The sequence below is a fragment of the Indicator indicator genome, chromosome 18 (genome assembly GCF_027791375.1).
Source record: "Indicator indicator isolate 239-I01 chromosome 18, UM_Iind_1.1, whole genome shotgun sequence".
NCBI lineage: Eukaryota > Metazoa > Chordata > Aves > Piciformes > Indicatoridae > Indicator > Indicator indicator.
This window is the reverse complement of record NC_072027.1, coordinates 3611364-3625601: the sequence shown is the minus strand read 5'-3', so window position 1 is coordinate 3625601 and position 14238 is coordinate 3611364. Positions and strand designations below refer to the sequence as shown.

Genomic DNA, 14238 nt, shown 5'->3' with positions numbered 1-14238 from the left:
TTGGCTGATGGCTCTATCCCAGCTGCTGTGGAATTTCTCAGCGTGGGGGGCTTGGTCTCAGCTGGAAAGGGTCTGCAGGTGTGTGGAACTGTTGGGCTGGGGGTGTGGGTGGGTGATGCTGTGGGTTGGGGAAGGTTGGGTAAGGTGTAAGTGATGGATGCTGTGGGTTAGAGAGGGTTGGGTAAGGTGTGAGTGGGTGATGCTGTGGGCTGGGGAAGGTTGGTTAAGGTGTGAGTGGGTGATTTTGTGGGTTAGGAAGGGTTGGTTAAGGTGTGAGTGGGTGATCTTGTGGGTTAGGAAGGGTTGGTTAAGGTGTGAGTGGGTGATTTTGTGGGTTAGAGAGGGTTGGGTAAGGTGTGAGTGGGTGATGCTGTGGGTTAGGAAGGGTTGGTTAAGGTGTGAGTGGGTGATCTTGTGGGTTGGGAAGGGTTGGTTAAGGTGTAAGTGAGGGATGCTGTGGGTTGGAGAGGGTTGGTTAAGGTGAGAGAGGGATGCTGTGGGTTGGGGAAGGTCAGATAGATTAGAATATGGGGGGGTGATAACTCTGCCCATGGGGCCGCTGCTGGCCCTGCAGCCAGCACCCAGCTCACCTGATGTGGCTCCCTATCACCTCCAACTGGTAAAACCACCCCAGGCCAGGCTGGGAGGAAGGTTCAGTATCTTTTGTTGCAGCAGCTGATGTGACAGGGAGGAGCAGGGCTGTCCTCAATGGCTTGGGCAGATGCAGGACTGAAGCAGGCAGGGTCTGCTGGCTGGCTCAGCATCCACAGCCAGGCTAGCTGCCAGGGGAAACCTCCCCATTGTGCAATGCTCTGGAGCTCTCCAAGGAAGGTCCTGGCTCTTGAGACATCTTTGAGCGAGGCTGGACGAGTGACTGCCTTGAATTAAGAGTGGTTGCTGCTGGGGGCAGCAGGCCCTGAGCACTTTTTCCATCCCTAGACCTTGTGATGCATTAATCACCCTGAGTGCAGCCGAGCAGCCAGCTTAAATTGTCCTGACCTCGAAATTCCACAGCTGTCATTTCTTCCTCTTTCTCCCCCTCCTGTCCCACTGTTCCCATCTCCTGCCTCCCCATCAGAGGATTTCAGTGAGGCTCATTTGAGGGTCCTGCTGCACCTTGTTTCTCCTGGAATCGAGAGCAGCTTCCCTGGATCCTTCACTGCTTTTCACCTTTCCTATCATTTCTTGGAGGAGAACCAGGCTGTGCCCAGGAGATGTCCATGTGCTACTGGCACCCAGGCAGCTGTCCCTGAACCTTTTGAGCAGGGTCACTTCCAATAAATTCACTATGTATTCACCCTTTGGCTCTTGGAAAAGCTCCCTGAGCAGTGTTAACCCTGCTGTTTCCTCCTCAGATCAGCAGCCAGCTTGGACCCACCACTAATTTTCCTGAGCTAGCTGCCCTGGCTTGGCACAGAAGGTCCTGTTTCCACGAGCCTATGTCTCTGCTGCTGGCTCCTTCCCTCCTTTCAACCTTCTGAGCTCTGGTTGTTGGCAGCAAATTAAAGTTAGGGCAACTCTCCCAGTTGCTGCCTCCTCTGCTGAAGGTGTGAGCAGGATGTGACCCTCCATGTGGCTGAAGAAGCCATTGGAGCAGCAAATCCACACAGCCAGGAAGTGCTGGGCTCTACTCTTGCTCCTCAGAGTTGAGCTCCAGCCCTGCTCCATCCCTTCTTCCCCTTTCCTGCATTACCCTCTCTGTTCAATACTCCAGCCCCAAACAAGACACAATTTACCAGTGGTCTGCTCTGCCTTAAGCACACTTTCTCAGTCCTGACATCTCCAATTTCCTCTCTAATCTGTAATATTCACCCAAAACATAGAGCTATGATTATAATCCCAGGTGACTGTCTCCAGTCCAAGGCATGCATGGAGCTGTGTGTACGGGGCCTCAGGTCGGGATGCTCAGGGGGTCCCACAGCCTCAGGTAGCTCAAGGGGTGGCCTAAAGAAGTCTCCCTGGGATGCAGGGGTCCAGCAGGAACAGTGGAGGAGCAGACAAGACCTAAGAGTTGGGGGTCCCAAACCACCCCCCACCTCTACTTCCCTTCAGTCAGGTCCAGATGTTTCCAAGAGAAGTGTTCAGAACTAAAGGTGCTGGGGAGAAGAGGCAGCCATGCAGGAGGCCAGGGGGTGGTGGGAAGGGGAAGGGAGAAGAGCAGCGGGTGGAAGAACCATGGATGGACCCCCAGGGATTAACCAAACCTTGATGAAGGGCTCGACCCAGCCCTGCTGTGCTCTTCAAGGGAGCCAGGTGGTTCTGCCAGCAGGGAAAGGGACAGAATCCATCCCTGCCTCCTGCTCCTGTCACACACACATACACCTCCCCCCCTCCCCCGCATACACCCACACACATACACCCCTGCACTCTGCAAACCTCCGAGCCCCAGCTAAACGAGTTCTCTGCCTGCCCCTGGCCGTGTGCCTGTCCCTTCTGCCCGCGTCTAAAGCAGGAGGGAGAAGCCCTCCCTTCCAGGTAGTGCCTGGGGTAGAGAGTGTGGGGGGATCCAGAGAGGGGATCCAGGAGAGGGCATATGAAGGGGACCTGGCAGAAGGAAGCCTGGGGTTGGGGACAAGGCGGGGGGCCCAGAGCAGGGGGCCAGGAGCCATCTGGCTCAGTTGCTCCTCTGAGCCAGCCCCTGCCTAAGCTCTCCCAGAGCCCCCCCAGTGAGCCTCTCTTGCTGCGGCCCCGCGGTCCTAAAGGCAGGCAGGCAGGATGTGTAAGCAAGCCGAGGAGACCACGTCAGGAGACCCCTCAGGTACTCTGCAAGGGATGGCACGGTGCCCAAACTGTCACACAGCTCAGCTCCTGGTGCTGCCAGGGGCGAGTGAACCTTTGTGCGGCCAAAATGCCCCCTCCTGTGCCGAGTCTTGCCCTGGGGAAAGTGGAGGGGGTGAGATGCATGCCAGGTGTGGTGGTTTCCTGGTGCCTGATCAGTGCTGGCCCTGGGTAAGGAGCATTTCTTCTCTCTTCCAAAAGCTCCCCTGAAGCACCAGGGCAGTGATCCGCCTTGTCCCCTTGTCTCTGTCCCCAAACTCAGACTAGTAACCCCCATTAGCAGCGGTCCCTAGACCTTGCCCCTGGCTGGCTGTGGCCGTGGCCAGTACGAATGGCCTCTCCCTGCCTCGGTTTCCCCACCTGAAAAACGTGTCCAGCAGCCCCCACCCTGCTCTGTACCTTTCTGGGTGCCCCTGGCTGGTTTTATTCAGCACTGGGGGTGTCGCAACAAATTTTTGCAGTTTCCCCTTGTCCCGGATTTTGAGGGAAGAGATCCTGGCAGCCCAGCAGCTGGCCCAAGCAATCTCTCTTGGGCACCCAGTCCTTCCCACTGCCCTCCCCAGCTGGATGCTGCAGGGGTTTCAGCCAAACATCCCACCAGGGCCCTGGCCCGCGTGTTGCACGTCTCGGACAAGCTGGGAGGGAAGCTTTGGCAGAGCAGGGAACACCACGCTGAGGACCCTGCACGCTCCGGGGCTTCCCAGTTTGTTGCTTTTTTTTTTTTGCCTTTTTTTTTTTTTGCTTTTTTCCTGGAGCTGCCGAGCGGGGAGGGGCTGAGCCTGCGGCTCCCCATAAACCTGGCGGCTTAGCCCACGTCCCGGACAGATGTTGGGACTGCTCTGCCTTGGAGCAAAGGGTGGGAAGAGAAGAGGGACGGCTCCTCTCCAGAGAGTGAGGAAGAGGGATCAGCACCCTTGGGCTTGAACTTTAGCACCCTCTTCTGCAGGAGTTTAAGGAAAAGATCGTCGTGTCCCGAGCGAGCTGCTGGGATAGCCGGGCAGGCTCAGGGCTGGACGGGAGGAGAAAGCAGCTGTTCTCTCCAGCGAGGTTTTTATGGGATTCTGCATAAAGAAAGAACATCGAGGACACGCCGAGAAGCCAGGGAATGTTTGCAGTGCTGGGGACGCTTTCCGGGGCTGCCGTCGACTCGTCCTGCCCTGCAGATGGGTTTGATTGGAGCGGCGCGGGGCTTATTTTCTTTTGACTGAAGACAACCCAGCCCCTGCGGATTGAGCTCTTTGTGTGCTCGAGTGGTGCCTTCATGGGAGCTGCTCCCACATATCCGGCCGCAGGGATTTCGGGCACCATCCCCTAGGCTGTGGGACTCTCTCGGAGGAGGGAGAGACCTGTTTGGGTGTCTGTGAGGTGATGCCGGGGCCGTAGCTCTCCCTGCAGGCAGCGCAGCGTGCTCCGGGATGGCCGTCTATGCCCTCACAGGCTTCTCGCTCGTCAGCCTGCTCAGCTTTGGTTACTTATCCTGGGACTGGATGAAGCCCAGTTTGGTGGCTGATGTGGCCACAGACCCCATGGAGAAATCGCTGCCTCCCACCTTCTCCAGGCCCCCCCATATCATCTTCATTCTGACCGACGACCAGGGCTACCACGACGTTGGGTACCACGGCTCCGATATCCAGACGCCAACGCTGGACAGGCTGGCAGCCGAGGGTGTTAAGCTGGAGAACTACTACATCCAGCCCATCTGCACCCCATCCCGCAGCCAGCTGATCACTGGCAGGTAAGCCAGCACCTGCCCACACCCCACTCCTGTCCCCCCCTTCCATCCCTTCTTCACCTCAGGCTGATGCCAGACAGATGCCCCTGTGCACTGGCAGATGATGGAGATCATCATCTTTCTCTGGCTTTCTCTAGAAGGGTTCCCAAGTAAATGGTTGATTTTCACACGAGAGAAATGGCAGCACATGGTAAGGCCAACAATGTGGGTGCTATTGAGTAACAGATGTCACTTTGGGAGAGGCTGGTCTGTGGCCAAGAGGTCATTGAGTACCAGAAAGGAGCTGTGTCCATCCTGTGCTGCTGTCACACTGGGCCCTGAAGAGCTGCTGCTGGGCTATGGGGTTGAAGGATCATTCTGTGCTACATCTGCAAGTGCCTTGGGCCCTTGGACAGTGCTTTTCCCACTTGCATGTTCAGTGCTGTGGTAGCTTGGGCATGAGGGGTGCTGGCCCATAACCCTCTTCCATGGAGGAACAGCCAGACCTCCCGTGATCCTGGGCCCTTCTGTTTGATGGGCCAGACATGGCTTTCCCTGGAGAAGGACTGGGAGTTCACCACTCATGGTAAGAGAGTGATCACATCAGATCATCTCCTCCTGAGGAATGAGACCCAGGGATGTTTCTATGGATGTGGTCACCTAGTATCTAGGGGTGGTGGAGTCCATTGGTATTTGGTGGCTCTAGAGGGAGACCAAGCATCTGCAGAGTTTGCAAAGCAGCAGAGGGCACCCAGGTGGGGCACTGCAAACTCCTGGGGATCAGTATGAAATTCTTGCTTCTGCTCTCCAGCCCTGGCAGAGCCCAGTCAGCTCCCTTGGGTTGGCAGCTTCAGGGTCAGGTGCTGGTGGCATTCTGGGAGAACAGCCCAGTGTGCTTATGGGATGTCTGCTGAGCTCTCTCTTTTTTTTTTTTTTTTTTTTTTTTTGCATCTGCTTTTGGCACTTTTGGATGGATGAGAAGCTGTCTGTCTCTGGCATGGAGCTTGCTCCATGGGGCTGAGTGACACAGAGATCTGCATACATTTGCAGTTTCCAGCACATAAAGAGCTGTCACATCCCCACCCAGTGCCGCTCCCCATCCCCACTGATACCTCCTGGCTCTTCCTTGGCAGGTACCAGATCCACACGGGGCTGCAGCACTCCATCATCCGGCCTCGGCAACCCAACTGCCTGCCCCTCGACCAGGTCACCTTGCCCCAGAAGCTGCAGGAAGCCGGCTACTCCACGCACATGGTGGGCAAGTGGCACCTTGGCTTCTACAAGAAGGAATGCCTGCCCACCCGCCGGGGCTTTGACACCTTCCTGGGCTCCCTGACGGGCAACGTGGACTACTACACTTACGACAACTGCGACGGGCCGGGTGTCTGCGGCTACGACCTGCATGAAGGCGAGGATGTGGCGTGGGACCAGAGTGGGAAGTACTCCACAGTCCTCTACGCCCAGCGTGTCAGCAAGATCCTGGCATCCCACAGCCCAAAGGAGCCCATCTTCATCTACGTGGCCTTCCAGGCAGTCCACACACCTCTGCAGTCGCCCAAGGAGTACCTCTACCGCTACCGCTCCATGGGCAACGTTGCTCGCCGCAAGTACGCCGCCATGGTGACCTGCATGGACGAGGCGGTGAAGAACATTACCTGGGCCCTCAAGAAGTATGGTTACTATGACAACAGCATCATCGTGTTCTCCACTGACAATGGTGGCCAGACCTTCTCCGGGGGAAGCAACTGGCCGCTGCGGGGCCGCAAAGGGACGTACTGGGAAGGGGGAGTCCGTGGCATCGGTTTTGTTCACAGTCCCCTGATCAAGCGCAAACGCCGGACCAGCTGGGCGCTGGTCCACATCACAGACTGGTACCCGACTCTTGTCAGCCTGGCCAGGGGCAACCTGAGCAATGTCCCTGGCTTGGATGGTTACAACGTCTGGCCTGCCATCAGCGAGGGCAAGGAGTCGCCACGCAGAGAAATCCTGCACAACATCGACCCCTTGTACAACCACGCCAAGTACGGCTCCTTGGATGATGGCTTTGGCATCTGGAACACAGCTGTGCAAGCCTCCATCAGGGTTGGGGAGTGGAAACTCCTGACTGGTGACCCAGGGTACAGCGACTGGATCCCTCCACAGACCCTGACCAACTTCCCAGGGAGCTGGTGGAATCTGGAACGTCTCACTGATGGCCTGAAGAAGTCTGTGTGGCTCTTCAACATCACTGCCGATCCCTACGAGCGCTACGACCTCTCGGACCAGCGCCCAGATGTGGTCAAATCCCTCCTGCTGAGGTTGGTGCACTACAACCGGACAGCCATCCCCGTCAGGTACCCTGCAGAGAACCCCCGGGCTCACCCGGACTTCAACGGTGGTGCCTGGGGACCTTGGGCCAGCGAGGATGATGTGGAGGAGTGGGAAGGCATTGAGGAACCCCTGAAGAGCAGGAACAAGAAGAAGAAGTGCAAGATCTGCAAGCTGCGCTCCTTCTTCCGCAAGCTGAACACCAGGCTCATGTCCAACCGCATCTGATGGGACTCTCCCAGCACTGACCCAGCTTGAGCAGGGTGGAGCTCCAGACAGCAGTGCTGTGGGGTGGGGGCCAAGGGAGAGGGGCAGACAGGAAGGTGGCCAGCGACCTCTTGCTTTCACTTGCCCCAGGGTTCAACCCAAAACACCTCTCCTCTCTGGCTGGACTGCTGACCACAGGGGGGTGGTCCCAACAGGTGAGGAAGGAAGATACAGGCTCAGCCATGTGGCTCAGCAGTGGTGTAGAAATCTGCTGAGCTGGGCTGACCTGCCCACAGCTCCTTCCAAAGAGAGGGACACTTTCCTCAAGGACTTTGCAGGCAATCACAAGCTTTAAGTGTTGGCCATGAGACTGCAGGAGGAAGCGCAGACCCCGGGGTGGGGATGCAGAGGGGCTGGCCAGCCTTGGCAGCTCTGTCTGTAGGCTGTCCATTGCTGTTTCCCTCCACATTCATGCTCCTGACTTTCTGCCTGCTGCTGCTTCTTTGTTGTTGCTCTGGGAACTCGAGGACCTCCCCCAAACCCAAGACCACCTCACTTCCCTGTTATACTTCTTTGTGGAAGGATGGATTCCTGTTCATGGGTGTCAGACATGAGATCACCAAGGTTGGACTCAGCCTTGCTGCCATAGGGATTTCACACGGCGTGGTGGCTTTTCCTCTCTGCTGGTTTGTGGGGGCTGGGAGCAGCCCCAGTGAGGATCTATGGCCTATGGAGGCGTGGTTGGGTGCATTCAGAGAACATAAGGGAAAACATAAGGGAAAACATAAGGGAAAACTTCTGTACTTTGAGGGGAACAGAGCACTTGGAACAGGTCACCCAGAGAGGTTGTGGAGTCTCCTTCCCTGGAGGTATTCAGAACCTGCCTGGGCATAATCCTGTGCAAGCTACTCTAGGTGAACCTGCTTTAGCAGGGGGGTTGGACCAGATGATCTTCAGAGGTTCCAATCTCTACCATTCTGTGTTTCTGTGGTTCTGTCACAGATGGTTCTCCATGGCCCCACATTTGGGAGGCAGGTTTGCCGCAAAGTCTTATGGACTTCACATGGGTCAGCCACCCAGCAGACTCTTTCATCCACAGTCCTCCCTAGCTAGACTTGACATGTGCATGGCTGCAGGCACGTGCATCCTACACATCCAACCAGCCAACCACCCATTGCTGCCCCTTCCCAGTGCTGTTCCTGTCCCCACATTCCTGCTGCTGAACCTGGAAGATCTCAAGAAGATCACCGCAGAGACTGATGTGCCATTCTGTAGCTGCAGGACTTCAAAGCCATGGCGGGGATGGGACAGGGACACCACCCACTTGCCTCTTGCTGCAGATGGGGACATGTAAGGAGGGAAACCCCTCCTCATCACATCCCCAGGTGAAGGCTGGGGGCCTGGCAGCTTGGAAGGCAGGCCAGGCAGCCGCCCGCCCCGCCGTCGGCATCTGCGCACCAGGGAAGAGAGCTGGCGAGGACGAAGGAGGGTAACTAGCTGTGGAAGCGTTTTGGATGCAGGGTGCATTTCCATTGACACAATGTGTTTTACATTTCTCCCCACAGGTTTCTCTTGGTGCAGCATGTGTAGGCGAAGGCCCTGCTGTGAATTTTGAAAATAGTTATTTTTATGCCTGGAAAATGAAGCCCGTTAGGACTTGTCAGCTCTTGGATGAGCAGTGTGGGCTTGCCTTTTTATTTTTTCTTTTTAAATTTTATTTTATTTTTTCCCTTCCTTTTTTTTTTTTTCCTTTTTCCCTCTCTCTCCCCCTTGCAAAATAACATTCATTTAAAAACCTGTCATTGAAAGATGTGACAATTGGCAGCGTGCACGCCGAATACCTTTCAGTGCGCTTTCAAGCCCTGTGTGTGTGTGCAGAGAACGCAGTGACACATTTGTAATCCTTTTTTTTTTTCTCCCGTTTACTCTGAGCTGGATTATTTGGGGGAATTGGGATTTTCTAGAGAAACAAAGCAAGAAGGAGGAAAAGAAAAAAAGTAAAAAAGCAAGGTGACAGCGAGGCAGAAGAGCTCTTCTTGCAGAGCTGGGAAGGAGTTTGCAAAGGGCTGAGCGTGGCAGTGTGTGCTGGTCCCAGCTGCTCCTTGCACTCCCATTGCTGCCCCAGCCCACCAGCTCCCCACATCCCTACAGGCACATCCCTTGTGGTGACATCAAGGACAAGTTTGAGAGGAGGGCTCAGCTCTTCCAACAGCCCCAAGCTTCCTTAACACATCAGTCCGTGGGGAGAGGTCCCCACGGCACCATCCCAGCCAAGGCAAGCCCTGGGAGGATGCTGAACATCCTTGAACTACCTCAGTGGGCCAGCCTGGTCCCCTGGCACCTGTGCCACCTATGTGCCTGTCAGCAGTGGCATCAGCTGCCATTCGATAAAGCCAACTGGTTGCTGAATATAAAGCAATACTTTGTTGAAGGAGGCTGCTGGAGGCTGAGCCAGGGTGATGATGGCTGTGGGGGGCTCAGACAGAGGTCATGGCAGAGGGGGAATCAGTGCCAGAGGAAGTAGGAGAGTGGGGCCAGCCGTGTGGGGTGGTGGCAAGGCTCAAGAACCAGCTTTCATTTCCATATTTATATAAACACATCCAAGTTTAGTCTTTCTTGTTTTTTTTTTTTCCCTTCAAAAATGGAAATTTCCATGCGAACATGTTTGATTTTTCTCCCTTTGCTTTCACTAATGAGAAGCTTCATCTGGTCTTGCTTCATTTCCAGTTTCTGATCTGCTGGGCTGATGCCGGCTTCATGCAGTCAGCCCAGCCACAGCCTTGGGTCCATCTTCTTCTTTTCCTTCCTTTTTTTTTTTTTTTAATTAAAAAAAGATGCATTCTGAATTTTTACAAAATGAAGTGGTTGAGAAAAAGTTTTAGTCCCTGATAACAAAGAGAAAATGTAGGTAGGAGCACCTCTGGGTGCTTGGAGAGCTCAGTGGATAGCAGTTGTCCTTCACCATTGTCTCTGGTCCTGCTCTGTCTCAACACTGGGCTGGGAAGGGACAGCTGGTGGCTGCTGTGCAAGCTCTCCATCCCACCACTGCTCATCAATGCTTTCTGTGGGGAAAAACACAGCAATGTGCCAGAATCCTGGTTGCACACTGTTGAAGCCCCTTGGAAGTGCCTGTGTGCTCTGGCTGCTGAGGGGTTAAAGCAGCTGCTGAGATGCTCAAGCAGTGCAGCTCCCTGCCCAGCCTTGATGCTGCACCAGGAGATGCGTTTGCATGGACAAGCCAAGTGCTTCCCTTCTTCCCAACAACCCTTCTAAGAGCTGGGCAAGCCCATAGCTGCTCCAAACCCTGGGCAGGAGCTGAGTGCAAGATCGGGGTGGGGCAGGGGGAGATGTCTGAGGCCATGGAGGCTCTGGGCTGGGAGGAGAAGAGAGCAGGGTGGGGTGGAGGAGTCGTGTCTGCCTCTGTTCTGCTGGCATAGACTAGCTGTCTCCACCCTGCTGGCTGCAGAGTCAGGATGGGGATGGGATAGGGATAGATGGAGTTGGAATGGGCTGGAGATGAGGAGGGAGATAGGATGAGGATGAACATAGGGACGGGGATGGAGTTAGGACGGGATAGAGATGGGGGCAGGCATATGGCAGGGATGGGATGGAGATGGGGATGGGATGAATCAGGCAGGATTCAGAGTACTTTGGAGCCTCTCCAGCCCTACCACCTGAGAGTGAGAAAGGAAGAAGCCCAGCAGCAGGAAAGGTGATGGACATCTCAGCAAACTGCTGTGGTGGGAGTGTGGCAGTTCGCCCTGGGTGCTCTCGACCAGGGGCTGTATCTCACACCAGGCAGTCAAGTCCTTTTCCCTTCCAGGGGTCCAAGGACAGATGTGGTTTTGTAGTGGTTTCTCCCCACCCAGATCCAGCACACACATGATGGCCCCAGAGAGCCACATGGCACCTTCTGGGGGTTCCCCAGTATCCACAGCCATGCCCACAGAAGAGTTCTTGCCCATGGACCCTGGTGCTGGGGAGAGGGTGGCTCTGGGGACACCATGATGCCAGGCAGAAGGTGGGCCTGGGGGCACTGTTCCAGCCAAAAGCAGCTTCATGTGGCTGCAGGAGCAAGCTCTGGGGCCTGCAGGGACAGGACACGTTTGCAAACACAGCCCACAGTGTAAATCAGCTTCCCTCACCGTGGTATTCAGAATCTTCAGCTGAAAATAACCTCAGCTCCCCAGCGGGCAGCAACTGAGCAGCTCCCAGACCCCAGCTAGCCTGTGAAACTGTCTCAGTAATTTTGGGATCTCTGCAATATGTAATTCATAGCCTTCTGGTTCTGCACACTGAAGACTCCCTGAGGCCCATGTCCCCTGGGAGGAGGGGGACCTGCTGTAGCCCCCCAGGAATGGACTGATCCTCCCTGAGCCCTGGGGGGCAGCTGCCTGTCCAGTGCCTTTGGGGTTTGGTACCAGACCTCGAGTGCCATCCTGGGGCAGTCCCAAGGTGGGATGAAGAAATGAAATACCTATAGGTAGAGCTGGAGCAGGAATAGGCAAAGCAAGAGGCATTTCTGGAGAGGCAGGCGGGTGATGGAGAGGGGCTGCTGGGGATGAAGGTCTCCATCAGGTGGCCAGAGCTGAGCACGGCAGTGGGATAGAAGCTTGGCTCTCCAAAGCTTGCAGGAACAAATCCTGGGGTGGCTGGGAACATCCAAAGAGGATTCTCAAGCCCCCAGGAGAGGGCTGGGATGGCTCCTTTTCCCAGGAGAGCCCCCAGCCTGAAGGGGGAAGGTCCTACCCAAAGCTCCTGCTCCCCCTGGGTTGTCCCTGGGCACAGGGAAGTGGAGACACCCAGCAGTCCCCACTTGGGAGAATATCATGGGGAAAGCAGAGTATGTTCAGCACCCAGAAGCCTGACACCCCCTCATCCTCTGGGAGGGAAAGACTCAATAGAGAAGAGAGAAGGAAGGGAGAAACCCTTCCTGGAGAGCTGAGTCTCTTGCCAAGCAGGGGAAACCTAAAGAGGGATGCAGGGTCCCTGCAGGGGGGCTTTGCCATCACCTCCTGCCCCAGGCAAGGTGTCCGGGGTCAGGGCTGCAGAGGGGACCCTGGGTGGAAGGAAGGAATGGATCCCTCCTCCTAGCTATGGGAGCAGGCGAGTCACGCGTGTGGGGCTGAGCACGTGTGCCAGCCTGGGGGTGGGCGCGGGAGGGGTGGGCAGGTCACATTGCAGCACCCGCGGGGACACGTTAGTGCCAGCAGGAGCGGGGCAGGGGCACGCAGCTGCCCACAGCCACCCCTGGGTCTCTGGCTGGGGGGGGCTCTTCCTCTCACCTTTAGCCTCCGAGGGGCTGCTGTGCGCTGGCAAAGAAAACCTGGAGTGCTCCCCCCAGCACCTGGCTGCATCGGCCCCCACAGCAGCCCCCCACCTCCCAGCACAGCCCTGGGGGTGGCAGATGGAGCTCCATTTCTCGTAGGGAGGAGACGTGCGTGGGCAGGGAGGGGTTTTGGGGACCTTCATGTCCCCAGGGCACAGGTCACAGGCATGCATCGCCCTCACCCCAAGTGAGGGTGCCTGGTGTGCTCTGTGGCCTGGTGGCATGGCCAGGCTGGTTCTAGAAGTCACCAACCCCTGGGGACCGTGGCTCCATCCCTGTGGTAATGGGTGGGAATCAAGTCCCAGGGCACAGGCTTCCCTCCAGCTGGGCCTCATGGGAGCGGCAGGCTGGCTGCAGGGATGCAAGGTGGGGATGAAGGTGGGGAGTGGTGCAACTAATGTAAAAGCCATTAGACCTTTCTCCTCCTCCCCCTCTTCTTCCTCACTCCACCACTCGCTGTCCTCCTCCACTTCCACCTCCTTTCTTCTCTTCCTCTCTCCGCTCCTCCTTCTCTTTCTCTTCTCAAAGATTTCTCCCTATTTTTGTCTGGTTAGAGCCTTTTCTTTTCCTTTTAACCCTTCCATGGCAGCCTGAAAGGGAACTCAAATCCGTATCAGCTGCCGAAGGCAATGCCTCCTCAGCTGGAGGTGAGAACTCATTCTCCTGGTGCAGTGAGGGCTCCTTCTGCTGCAAAATCACTCAGTAATGGGACAAAAGCTTAGAAGACATCTCTGCCGGGGAGGTCAGAAGGTGGGAAGGTGCAAGGGGTGGTGTAGGTGGAGAAGAAGGTACTTGGTGCCCCAGAGGTCCTGTCAGCAAGGTGGGCTTGCAAGGAGATCACTCCCTGAGGGCTTGGACCTCATTACTCCACTTTAATTGCCCTTTCCTGTGTCTTTTTAAGTTAAATGCAGGGGAGAGACAACCCAGCAGCAAGAAGCCCGAGGAGGAGGAAAGATCTTCCTCCTAACCCCGCTCTGAAGTGCACCCCCTTTCTGCCCCAGCCTGGGCACCACAGGGGAACAGCAGGTCCCCTTTTTTGCTTCTCTTCTAGCTGGACTTCAAGCCAAGCTGGTCACCTCATGATGGAGGGACCTTTGGGAACTGCTTCTCTGGCAGGCCCATGGCCTGTGGGGAGAGCCAGCAGACAAAGTGTGTGTGGGGAGTGGCCAGCCCTCCCATCCTCTGCAGAGTGATGGGACCAGCCCCACCCCAGGGGATCCCAGGCTGGGGACCTGGGGACCTGCCATGGTTTGTCCAGCTTCTCTTGACACACTTCTGCTCCATCTGCTCCAACCTGCCCCATTGTGTTCCCCCATCCCAGAGTCCCCCAGGCTCCATTCGGGTGCTGCTGTGGACAACATAAGGGTCTGTGGTTTTTTTTTTTTTTTTTTTTGGGGGGGGTGGGAAGCAGTTGCTGGGGTGACAGCATCCTCCTGCAACATGGAAACCACGGTTTCCATGGAAACCCTTTTTTTCCCCCCCCCCCCAATTATTGTACTACTGCCATGCCCTTTAATTTGCCATTAAGATTTGTATTTTAGAGTTGCCCCCCCACACACCTCCTGCAGCAGCCTGCTGACCCCCAGGCAGCCCCGGGGTCGGGTCTCCAGCAGGTGCCTGGTCCCCAGGGGCAGGCGATGGGTTTGGGAAGCAGTTGCCCCGGCAACAGAAACAGGGCGTTCCTGGCAGCGGTGGTCGCCATGGGGACGGGGATGCTGACGAAGGCTTGTGAAGCTGAGAAGACAAATTGCCCTCATCATTATCTCCAGGCTTGTCAATCAAACATATTCCCTTATTTACCTCGGTGAGGAGAGAGCCCCGGGAGCACACGGAGAGGGAGGGAGCCAGAGGAGAGCTGCTTGTCCCAAACTCTGCACCGGAGAGGGAGCATTTCTAGCCCCTCGGG

General features: G+C 56.2%; 1 protein-coding gene across 1 annotated transcript; it reads left to right on the top strand.

The window, feature by feature from the left end:
- Positions 1 to 4193: 4193 nt before the first annotated feature.
- Positions 4194 to 7024, top strand: ARSI (arylsulfatase family member I). The gene is made up of 2 exons (XM_054389240.1): positions 4194 to 4513; positions 5623 to 7024. Exons 1-2 carry the CDS (start codon positions 4194 to 4196, stop codon positions 7022 to 7024), a joined length of 1722 nt encoding a protein of 573 aa, XP_054245215.1.
- The last annotated feature ends 7214 nt before the right edge of the window (positions 7025 to 14238 follow it).